The 12643-nt window shown below is 40.8% G+C and overlaps 1 protein-coding gene across 1 annotated transcript in view; it reads right to left on the bottom strand.

Annotated features, from left to right (window-relative positions):
* The window catches only part of DOP1A (DOP1 leucine zipper like protein A), a 78874-nt gene continuing 66231 nt past the window's right edge, over positions 1–12643 (bottom strand). Inside the window, exons 34-39 of the mRNA XM_065400549.1 lie at positions 12455–12591; positions 10454–10509; positions 8349–8513; positions 5260–5389; positions 2704–2763; positions 1–532 (exon numbers count right to left, since the gene is read on the bottom strand). Of these exons, the coding sequence (XP_065256621.1) occupies positions 227–532; positions 2704–2763; positions 5260–5389; positions 8349–8513; positions 10454–10509; positions 12455–12591 (854 nt within the window). The 3' untranslated portion in view covers positions 1–226. The remainder of the gene's footprint in view (positions 533–2703; positions 2764–5259; positions 5390–8348; positions 8514–10453; positions 10510–12454; positions 12592–12643) is intronic.

The following is a 12643-nucleotide window of genomic DNA, read 5'->3' as shown; positions in this document are numbered from 1 at the left end:
CAGATACTGTAAATATTAGGCACCATAATCAATATGAGCCAACAATATTTAAACTTGATTCAGGCTACATCCAGAACTGGTCTCTTATTTACAAATATTTAAATTAAATATAACCTGAAATGTTCATTACATAGAGGGTAAGAAAGAAAACTATACAACTCTGAAAGATACAGCATTTCATTTAAACAATTACATTAACTGGTACTACTCAGCTTAAATGTATAGTTCATGTTTTTATGACACCTTCCAGAAAATCCTTCTCAACCATCTCTTCAATTTTTTGCCTTGCTTTGCTGTAGAATGTTTTTTGGTTCTCCATTTTTAGGTCCTTATTGGGGAAAGAATTTGGGTAAAGAACAGGGCTCCCTGAGTGTCCAACACATCTGCTTGTGACTTTGCTATTAAAAACCTGGCTGAGTACATTGAAGAAAGGGAGAAGCTGCTCAATGCTGCGGACGGTATAGATGGTTAACAGCAAATGACCTGGTTCCCAACTTAATGTTTTCCCTGAGCTGTCCTCCTCTGGGTTTTTCTGTAAATACAGATAAATATGAAATAGTACAGAACAAAAGCAAAATGCATAGAACAAGCAGAAAATTTAAGAGATTAAAACATTTCGGTACATTGCTACCAGCAGAACAGCTTTTAAATACTGCCCTGGAGATTCACTAAGTCATCTACTAAAGCAGACTTGTTCTTTGGCATCAGTGTTCTTATCTTAGCCTGTTGCCAATATTACTGAAGATACAAATCCCAGAACAGAGACATTAAAATAAAATTAAACATTTTTATTGGAGAGCAACAGTCCTGATATTTCAGGAGATCAGCTGTGCAAAGATTTATTTCTATAATAATGTTTTATAGTCTGACATGGAGAGTCTAAACAGACATTTCTCAGAGCATGAAAGTTAAATTACTTACCTGAAATGTGTGTCTCAGAAGACATTGTCCACAAACTTAGGTTACATATATGTGCTTTGGGCATTGTTTGACAGAAGAAATTTCTGGAACCCTACCACTAAAGGCAGCAGTTATAAGCCAAAAGTTTAAAGGGTGTGTGCATATATGTATATATATATATCCCTCCTTTAGGGTTTTTTATAGCATTAATCACTGTAATACTTACTGTGCATTACATTGTAGTCTTTAACCATCAGTTCCCCTTTTGATCCAAATTACCATCATAACTATACCCTAAGCTATGAAAATGACCATGACTATGCTAACACTTAAGAGGATGTGGCTGCACACTGCTCTGCGTGGACCAGTATAGTATATTGGCAGTGTTCCTTCTACCACAAAGCAGCTGTACCCAGCTGTGTTGTAGCAGTAGTTGGTGCTTATTCCTGAGGGAAGGAGGAAGAGGAAAAGCATCACATCAATGAGTCATGTCTTGAAATGCCTCTGATCTGTGCTTCCCCTCTCACTGTGGCTGTAGCACATTCAGAATAAGGAGTGGAGACTGGAGAGTTATCAAAGGAAACACCATGGGACCTGAGCAGACAGCATGAGAGCAATGTGAGAAGCCCCTAACATCAGGGGATGTGAAAATCAGAAGAGGAGGTGTGAGAATAGATTTACTTACTGTTTACTCACATTTCAGCCCCTGGGTAACTACAGATTTATTCAAAATATTATATTCTATGAACAACATATTTTTTACCCTTTAAATAACATTAAGCATCTTTTTGAAACTAAGACCTGGGGGACATCTCCATTATATAAAACAGTCTTCAAAATGCAGGACAATATATTCTATTTAGTATTTTTCTTCAGCAGTGAAACTGTTTAGTTCTCTGATACAACTTAAAACTGTGTCACTTATTTGGTAAAATTTCCTGAGTAAAAACAGGCTGTGTAACAAATCAGAGCAAGAAGGATCCAGAATTCTAATACAGAATGAGTTGCTGACCCCATGCCTTTAAAAAAAAAAAATACTTTGGCCAAGTCATAACTTAACTTCGTCTCGTCAGTGCAGCTGGAGAAATAGGTTTAAAACTTAAAATTATTGATTAAAACAACAACACCACTTTTTCACAGTGTTCATTAGCATTGTATTCAGAGAGGAAGGGAATTTCCAATGTTGATTTTGAGAGTATTGCTTCAAGGTGGACACTTGTGGATGGGGTTATTCCAAAAATAATCACCACCATTTACTCATTACAAACATTAGTGGAGTAGTGCTGGAAGTGATCAACCAAAGTGCATCTATGCAAATTACACTAATTGGTCTGGATGTGATCAATGAAGTACAAATCCATCTATGTCATTTCTGTGGCATTTCTTCACCTTGGTATCTAAGCAAATTCCACTAATTTGTCTGATAGGTAAATGACAGGTACTTTGACACAGAGACTAGAACATAGGTATGTGCTTGGTTTCTGATGTGTGGTAGAAGCAGTTTTGTTGTTTAAATCCTATGATGGTTGTATTCCTTTTGCAAATCTATTTCTTAAAATCCCTTTTACTTAGAGAAGCTGGCTGAACAAAAATACACTTCTCCTCTGTAGTCATCTACATAAATAGACGTATTTAGGACTCTATTCTTTTGTCTTCATCCAAATATCCATAACTCTGCCTCTGAAGAGAGTTATCCCCTTTTGCATTTCTTACTGAAATCCAGATACCACACATGGCTGTGAGCATCAGGTGGTAACAAATAAGTTTTTGTTTCACAACTCAAGCATCAAAGGCCACCCTCACCTGATGCTTGGCCATCTCCACTCCCTCCAAAATCATCATTTTAAAGTCCTCCTGCTTGTCCTGTGGAAGGAAAGAGGAGAACTTTCAGACTGTGTTCCATAAATTAAAATAATACTTAGCCATGAAGGCTTTGTAGTTGGCAATTTGGGTGTTGAGTTTTACCAGAAGTTCCCTGTCCCAAAAGGGCCCACTGTCTTCAGTCATAACCTGGGGGCATCAGACTGTGGAGTTAGTGTGTGGAGAAGGAGGCTAATGACAGAAAGAAATTCCAGTATGTTTTTCTGTTTCTTGTCATAATGCTGACTCAACGCACCTCCTTCAGCCAACAGTGCTTGAGGAACATCAAACTGCATGAATCTCGCTATCAGTCAAGGTGTCCTGAAGCTAAAGTAAGCTCAAGTGACACATCCTGCCAATAAATTGTACACTCCAAGAGAAACACACTGCTATCTTCAACAGTATTCTTCCACTGCAATTAGAAAGAAACAATAGACTGGAAGCTGGTATTTATTATCTCACTCCCATTCCTCTCACCCTTGTACTCCCAGTTTGTGGTTCACAATTTGTAACTGCTGCCTTGATTAGAGGATTCTAGAAGTTTCTGGAAACTTAGTAAGTTCTTGAAACACACTGTGAAAGCTAATGAGTTTAAAAAAATGTGGATCTCAACATCAGTACGTACCAGCAGAGAATTAATATTATAAATCAGTCGGCGAGACTATTTTGGAATGCATCATATGCCTAAGCAATGTAGAATACTGTACCTTCAAACATCAAGCAAGGAATACACAGTATTTAACAATTCATATAATGATACAGACTAAATCTGATTAGCATTGCACTATGGAAAGAGGAGCTTATCGGGGTGATTTTCCTAGCTCATCAAAGACAAGGTGAAGAATCTTGACTTGCACCACATATTTTGCTTGAAATTCCTGTAGGTTTTGAGCCTTTGGTTTAATGGTACATATACACCTACAACACTAAATCACCCCACACATTTTCACATAGCAAATAACTACAGCAATCGTTTTTTTCCCCTAAAGGGACAGTTCAAGTGGGAAGTAAATTTTCCTGGAGTGGTTAAATACAGGATGTCAGCATATGCCATGACCGGGGGTGTAACAATATTCAGATGCAGCAAAGAGTCCTGTGGCACCTTATAGACTAAGAGACGTATAGGAGCATGAGCTTTCGTGGGTGAAGAAGTGGGTATTCACCCACGAAAGCTCATGCTCCTACACGTCTGTTAGTCTATAAGGTGCCACAGGACTCTTTGCTGCTTTTACAGTTCCAGACTAACACGGCTACCCCTTTGATAATATTCAGATGGGCTTCCAAGAATAAACTCAAAGTTAGCATCCCTGCAAAACTTTGAAATGTCCCTCTACTGTCACTTCTATCGTTTGTCTAAGCTTGCCAAGCCATCCTTCCTCCTTGCAGTCTTTGCCCTTGTTCTTGGTTCCATCTCCACCCTAGTAGTGGCAAATGTTTTCAAAGCTGCCATCTAGTGTTTTTCCCGCTCCGTGGGAGCAGTGGGAGCTTTCCCCACCTCAGCTGGTCCTCTGCTCAATCCCTCACTTTCCAGCCAGCAAGAGATTCAACAACATAGGTAGTTCTCTATCTCTTTCTGCTGTTTGTGCTTTATAATTTTTAGTGGAAATAATTCCAATGGAAAGGCAATGGTGCAATCGCTGGGGGATGGAGGACAAGTCTCCAAAATGTTTCTGTTCCAGTGGTGTTGGCTGCCCACCCTCACCCACTGGAATAATGGAAGATTGGCAAAACTGAAAGAGCTCCTCTCCTTTTCAGCTCCTCTCCCTCTTCACAAAGTACCCCAACTCACTTCCCCCCATTGCTCTCAGTTCTCCCTCTCAGAATTGCTGCCATTGTTCCCTGCCTCCCTCTCTCAGGCCACCAGGGGAGCAACAAGCACCAGCTGTTTACATGTTTATCCTGTTCATATCTCCAGTTCAGTAATTCTTCCACTTCTGCTGACAGATATGTTACTTTGCCTGAAGACTTAAAACTGGCTTTTCTTGGATTCAGGTGTTAAAATTGCCTTACAAAGCTAGAAACCCAGCCCTTCATGGTTCTGCCTAGTTTTAAGACAAATTACTTTATTTTTAAATAAAGTTTGGTTTCTAAATATTTGTGAGCATTTTCCAGGAGCAGAAACACTTTCCTATTTTAGTAGGTAAATTATCATACAATTGTCTATAAACAGCTATAGCTACTAGAAAGTGGTTGGTTTTTATATTAAAATATATTTAGGATTTGGAGGGTACAGTTTTATATTTTGTATTCATTATCTTTTATTAATGACAAAAGATGTAATTGGCTATGTCATAACTAATGAACAAAGTATATTTCAAATACCCAATTATATTTTTTCATTATTTGAGACTCACTTTGATTTGAAACTTTCACTCAAACATAGGCATGCTAGCACACTTGGCAGTGCCCCTTTAATTTTATATAGAAAAGTGAACAATGCTGCTATTTACTGTACGTGCAGCTTTACAAAGTAAAACAAAACAAGGAAAAAGTAAATACCTTTGCTCTTTTCCGCAGCAGTTTTGCTAATCGAACCACATATGGTTTAAATTCCCTTTGATGCGTGCCCTGTCTTCGTACCTCCAAACCTGAATCATCTGACACTTCTGGAATAAAAGCCCACCGATACCTGTCAAGAGGCAACATAGTCAGAGGTTGTTCATATCAAACAGGGGACTTTTAAGCTAGCTAGAGCCCCATGATATTATCATAAAAATGAGGGATCTATAAAACCTTGTCAGATTTTCTTATAAAGAAAGAAAAATTAGGCTCCTTCAGGAGAGGAAGAAAAGGTGGCTTGTACCATAGACACCATTTTCAGAAAAGGGAAAGAGACTACAGCAACACTGAAAATAAAACAGTGTTTCCTTTTCCCTCTTGTGTTTCTTCACTGACAATTGAAGGACTGATTCAGGATAGCAAAAGGAATAGAAGGTAGAGGAGGAGGAGAAGCAATATGGTACCCAGGTCACTATTCTGTCCAAAGAAAACCTACAGTGATTTTGAAATGTGCAACAAAACACCTGAGGTAGTTTTATATATTTGCAAATTAGTGCTGTACTTTTCTTGGTTCAGCCACAAGTCTGGAAGCTCTTTTGTAAGGTAAAACCCAAATCAAGTTGTGAGCCGACAGCCTCTGCCTCTGATCACATAACACTGTAGAATTGGTTAGGTGCATCATGCCCTGTAGTAGGAGTTGAAGAAATTGCCTTCCCTCAATAATCAAGTACAGGCTACAAGAGGCAGGACAAGACAGACTAATGTCTGATCCAATAAGACTAATATGTTTCTATGAATGTACAGTAATGAACAAAGAAAATTATCAATTAAAAATCCTTTACTGAAAGCCACTGTCATACGGTTTGGTTACTAACAGAAAGTAGGACAGTGTGAACAGTTCAGTTGGGAACCTGAGCCTACCCAGAAAATCAGGGTGGATTCAAAATTCTAGTGACACAATCATCTTAGGCTTACGAATGTTGGTAGACTTTGACTGATTTGCAGTGTGCACAGCCCACTTTCTCCTTCACCCCACATATTCTTCCTACAAACAAGGCAGTTAGAGCTGACTGAATTCTGCAGGGGTCGTTCAAATGCAATGGCAAGGAGTCAGTCCCTCTGAATCACCCAAAGGCAAGAGTTGGGATATGCAGTCAGTCATACATCCTGTTCTGTTCTGGGGTTGGATGCCCCATCACTGGGATCTTCAGTGGATGACAAGCAGGGCCGGCTCCACGCACCAGTGAAGGAAGCAGGAGCTTGGGGCGGCCAATGGAAAGGGGCGGCATGTCTGGGTCTTCGGCGGCGGGTCCCTCAGTCCCTCTCTTCCTCTTTGAGCTGCCGCCACAGTGCCGCCGAAGAGGAAGAGAGGGAGTGAAGGACCTGCCGCCGAATTGCTGCAGAAGAATGAAGCGGAGGTACCGCCGAAGTGCCGCCGATTGGCTTCATCTTCCCCCCCCCGCCCCCACTTTGCCGCTTGGGGCGACAAAAAAGCTGGAGCTGGCCTTGATGACAAGTAACTACTCCTCCATCTTTTAGCTTCTGCAGGCAAATCTCAGGTAAGACCAATATTCACCAGCCCACCTGGATCTTGGAGAGGGCAGTTTACACCCATGGACACCATAACGAAGGGGTGGCCATTAATCCCCAAAAAGCAACCTCCTGCAAGTAGATCATACAGGATTCATGTCAAGTTTAGATTTTACGGTCTTCTGAACAGATACTGTGTCTGAATTAGTCTCTGAGAGACATGTAAGCATACTTTTGGATGCTTGAAAATTATTAACAAAAGCAAGATACCCAAGTACACTTAAAATTACAAATACATAAATCATTTCTAAAATGCACTACTTGATCACTACTTATTTTGCTTATCCATAAAGATACGAGTTCAGAACTCTGGCTCTCTCCTATTAGCGCTGTGCATATTTCAGACACTTAAAGCTAAAGGAGATATGCACCTCCAAGCTCTGATCTAGACATCTGAAATGTCATCAAGTCAGGGAAAAGATGAAAACCTATATTTTTTTTTTTAAGAGCTGATAAAACAATCCCTTTTAGTTCACTTTTAAAACATATCTGTAATTTTAAAGATACATGTGTATTCTGTTAATGATTTTGGAACTTAGTTTACATTTATTTTAGAAAAACATCAGTTCCCCTTTAAAAAAAGTTAGTGTATTGCAATGTGGCTTCTTTCTGGCAAGAACAGAGACCTTCAGGTGTTCCACTAACAATCTATCTTCCCCCCTTACTCCAAAGACAGATACACCGAACTTTCTCCTAAGAATTCTAGTCCAATAAATAGACAATGTCCTGTAATAAGTACTACAATTAGTACTACCGCCCAAAGCCATTTTAAATGCTACAAATAAAATTATGAATAATATAATTCCATTCAGATAAACATTAGTAGACCAGGGATAAATGTGGTCCTTTATACACCCGTTACAATGCATGTGGAAAACAGAACCAGGTTGTTAGCCCCAGTTCCATCCCTTGTGTGTTGTCTGAGCAGTGCGAAGGCAACATAATCATGCCATAGCTGGCCAGGTGAGAATTACCCCAGCGGAGGGGATTTCTCAACTGGCATACAGGTGGCAGAGCTGACTCCTACACCCCACCTTCCAGTACGGGGTATGTTGAGAGAATAAAGTGGCCAGAGCAGAGCTCCCATCCTCTAGCAATTCTCAGCTGATGCACGGGCTGTCAATGTCTAACATGCACAGTTAAAAACAACAGGACAGATAGTCTTCAAATTTTCCTAAAAAAATCACCTTTGGTCCAAGATCAAGCATGGCAAATTTCAGCCCAAATGAAATTTCTAAATCACTGAAATACAAGGAGTTAGGATAGAATAGCCATCTATACCTTAATTACAGCATAGCTTTGCTACTGTAATATAGGGAAAATATTACACCACAGTATTCTAAGTCTGTATGTAAGGAAAATGTAATCTGTTGCTCTGGGTTAAAGACGTGAAGGGGGATTAGAAAAGAGAAAGAAAACAAAGGTTTTAAAAATTAGAATTTTACAAGACAGTAGCAAGACTTTCAAAAATGAAAACTATTTCATTTCCGTTTACTTACATCTGAAACTGAGGAAGATTTTCAGATGGTAATGCCAGGGCCAAGTCCAGAAATTTACAAGCAGACAAGTAAAGGTTTAACCACCTCTGGCTGTTGTATGATGTGGAGAAGCCATTGCCTCCTGTGTATGTTGTCTCTAGGCCAGCAACAGATGGGCCCGAAGTTCTAAAATTAAAGTATAATGAGTAGCTGTACAGGATAGTCATAATGACTTTCCACCATTATGGGATGGTTTTCTCTTAGCATTTTGTTTTACAAAGATGCAGATCTTTAATTTACCATGTGGAATCTAGTTCTTGGCAGGCAATCATCCAGATTAAGTGGGAGTCTGTTAATATGGCAATTATGTGGACTTAACTATATTTGGATAGAGATTTCCAAAGGCATAAAGGGAATGTTGCCTAATATATGCTGGTTAGCATATAAATATATATCATATTAATAATATCTATTATCTGGCACCATGTATATTAGTATGCATTAAGCACTAATAACATTAAGCACAAATATTGTAACAGTGACGTAGCCTAAACTGGTCTACACCATCATCCTGTTCACTTATGCTAAGTATCCCAAAACTCTTTGCATTTTCTGAAGTAAGCATTTGGCATAAGCAGATAAGAAACTTGTCAAAATCAAGATACATTCATTCTCTGTCTTAGTACAAGCTAGCTTCACTGACTAGTACCTAGAATGCTAGTATCCAAAACAAATATGAGGAAGGAACAGTACAAGTTAGGGAACTGGGACAAACTGATGGATTGGATTTTAGTGATGTGTAAAGAGGTGTGTCACTTGTAAAATCATATGAATAATATCAGCTAAAATGTGTAACCTGGGGAGCACACCTTCTGCCTAAGGTGAATATAACATCACTGCATGGGACTGCTCTTCGGAGACTGGTATCGTACAGAACCTATTTCCTGTGCCATATTAATAAAATGGACTGACATTGGTTATTTGGTCTCTTGAGTATATTTCATAATTACCAAAGTGTGGTCAAGCAACTGACTATACAATTTTTTAGCAGGGAGCTAAGAAAAAGCAAACAGGAGTTAAGCTCGTATCTCCCCTTTGTGCCTTTGAAAAATCTGCCTCAAAAGCAGGGGCGTAGCCACGGGTGGGCCTGGGTGAGCCACGACCCACCCACTCAGGCCCCGGCTCTGGCCCCAGCGCTTGCCCTGCTCTGCCCACCCGACGCTCCAGATGGAGAGTGGGGTCGGGAGCTTGCCCCGCTCCGTCCACCCGGCGTTCCAGCCGGAGAGTGGGATCAGGGGCTCGCCCCGCTCCGTCCGCCTGCCTGGCACTCTAGCCGGAGAGCAGGGTTGGGGCGGCTTGCCCGCCCGCAAGTCCCCACACTCTGACCCCGCTCCCCGGCTGGAGCGCCGGGTGGGCAGAGTGGGGCAAGCCCCCGCGCCCTGCTCCCGCTCTCTGGGTGTGCACCTAGGCCCAGAAGGGCCCCTGGCCAGCATGTCCATCGCCCCCAGCAAGGCCGGCTGGAGAGGGTGGGGGAGAAGTGGCCCCGATCCTTCCTGCCCCCTGTCATTGCCCACCCACCCCAAGTCGGGGTCCACCCATGTGTCCCGTCCTGGCTACGCCACTGCTATAAAGCTATGACTATACAAACTGTGTGGGAACTGTGAGGCTAGGAATGGACAACAAAACTAGAAACATACGATTTTCATGTTTTTAAATATTTCAAAACAAATTTTCATTATATTTCATAATACCGTTATAGAACCCATGTAAAATAATCCAAAGTACACATTATGGAAACATGTAAAGTTTATTCATGCAACTTGACCCACTGACTGCAATGGGACTATTTGCAGAATTTAAAAATATTCTTGAAAAAGGTTACATGATTTAACATAGTTATTTATTAGTAGTTAGTGGTGAGGTTTTTGTTTTGTTTTTTTTAAAACAGAAAGTCCAAATATAATGTCCTGGTACTGCAGTAAGATTCAAATATTCTTCATCTGAACTTGAACAATTTTTCTATGACAAACTATTTCTACATATTAATACAACTGTCCTATAGGACTTCAGAAGACTACAGGGTATCATAAAATTGAACAAACGAGCAGAAATTAATTCAATTTTACCTTGAAATATCTTCATCAGCAGTGAGTTCTTGTTCCATCAGTAAAAACACTTGTACCTGAAGGTCAAATTCTATATTTTAAAAACATTTTATTTTTAATGGATTGTCTCAGGGTAAAGGTCTGCAGCCTGAAAAGGGTTAACAGGTCCTGGCTGGTCACATGACTGCTTAGGGCAGAGTATTAAAAAAAGCAGCAGCTGGGTCAAAGGAAAGCTAAGGGGAAGAGTGTGCTTTCTCCCTTCCAGGCTGGCTAAAGCAGGAAAAGCTTCCAGGGAATTACTGCCCAGTTTTTTAGTTGATTTTTGTGAGGATTTGAAGAATAATACACAAGCCCTAAGGAAAGAGCCTTAACGGGACTGAGATTTGGAGGTTTATTTCCATTCCCTGGCTAATGAAATCACCCATCAGCCTACTTGGCCATATAGGACCAGACTCTCAATGATTGTTCCATCCCTTTTTGCTGCCTGAATAGTGCAGAGGGAAAGTAATCTGGCTGCCACTGTCCAGCAATTCCCCCAGTGGAGGGGATTCTCAACTAGTGTAAAGTCAGAACAAGCTCCTATGCCAACCTCCTGCACTTCCAGAATAGGAGATATGCCAGGGAAGCAAGAGTGGAGCCCCAGTACCATGTGCTAATTCTCAGATGAAATGTGATCTTTCAGGGACCGTAGTCAGCTGTATCAAATTAGAGCAATCCCAAAATTGGTCTAACTTATGTCAGGACTATGGCAGCTTGGGAATCAAGCAGCTGTAACCAGCCCCCAGACAGCCACATCATCTCTTCTGTTCTGAGCATACCTTGCACAGGGGAGAATGTGCTACACCTCTACCCCGATATAACTCGACCCGATATAACACGAATTCGGATATAACGCGGTAAAGCAGCGCTCCGGGGGGGGCGGGGCTGCACACTCCGGTGGATCAAAGCACGTTTGATATAACGCAGTTTCACCTATAACGCAGTAAGATTTTTTTGGCTCCTGAGGACAGCGTTATATCGGGGTAGAGGTGTACTTAATATTTAGATCGCTGCTATTCTCCCAACTTATTTTAAACATATTTATTTCATAATTATATTCTGATAATCTTTAGAACACCTTTTTCTAGCTAATTTACCAGCATTTATTGCATGGAACAAGAAGATACAGAACGTCATTATGCTATCTTTCCTCTCCCGGAGTGCAACCAGGGTTCAGATTAGCCTCCAGCAAAATTCAGAATTTAATTTAACACCTCAATGCTGCTCTAATTTAAGCCAACTGGTAATGGCACTCCAAGGGGCCACTCTGCTAACCAAGAATCAATGGACTACAGGGTGCTCTGGCTATCAACCTCTTCTACTCCTGAAACATCCCACACAGGAGGAATCCCCAGTTGGCCGTTTAAAGGCAGTGCTCTGTCCCATTTGTGATAGAGCAGAGCCAAAGCTCTGGCCGTACACATGTCTGGTTACAAAAATATAGCCATAAAGTGCCATGAATCACCACTGATTACCAATATAACAAGTCTTTCAGATCCCTCTACTTGATGTCATCAGGATCAGAAGGGGCTAAATGACTGGTAAGGCATCCGCAAGGAAGAAGCAAGTGAAAGTAGTGAGGGAGCAGGCATGTTGGGGGGGAAGCAAGCTTACTTTGGCAGGAAGTGAACTGGTAAGTAGGAGCAAAGAAGGAATGAACATTGAGGGAGGTGCAAAGTTACTTCAGGATGCAAGTGGGAGCAGGGAAGGAACAAAGACTGGAAATTTAAAAAATAAAATATTTTCTGTATGGCTTAACTGATCACATAAGCCATACAGACATTTTATTTGATTTGAGGAAACAGATGTTATCAAGACTGTACAAACAAGTCAGCATTCAGTTTAAATGGTGACCATTGTACATTTAAATGTACATAACGTAACTATAACTTATTTCCCTGGGGCAACTCAAACAGATATTCAGGTATTAAGTTACCTATGCACCATCAGTTTTCCAAATCATGAATGCTAACTACAACTCACCAGTTCAGTGATCATGGTAGGCCAAAGTGAGGTAAGGTGCTGTGGAGACATTCTTAAAAGCAATACTCTGAAAAACAGGAACACTTGAGAGTGAAGGGTGGGCACTTGAGGCAAACGGAGACTTTCTACCAGCCTTTCTGAAACAGAAAGCCAACAAGGATTCCTCAGTTTATAATAGTTCTGGTTAGC

This window comes from Emys orbicularis, chromosome 3 (genome assembly GCF_028017835.1).
Source record: "Emys orbicularis isolate rEmyOrb1 chromosome 3, rEmyOrb1.hap1, whole genome shotgun sequence".
Lineage (NCBI taxonomy): Eukaryota > Metazoa > Chordata > Testudines > Emydidae > Emys > Emys orbicularis.
Note: the sequence above shows the minus strand (reverse complement) of the source record. Positions and strands in the feature narration are given on the sequence as shown.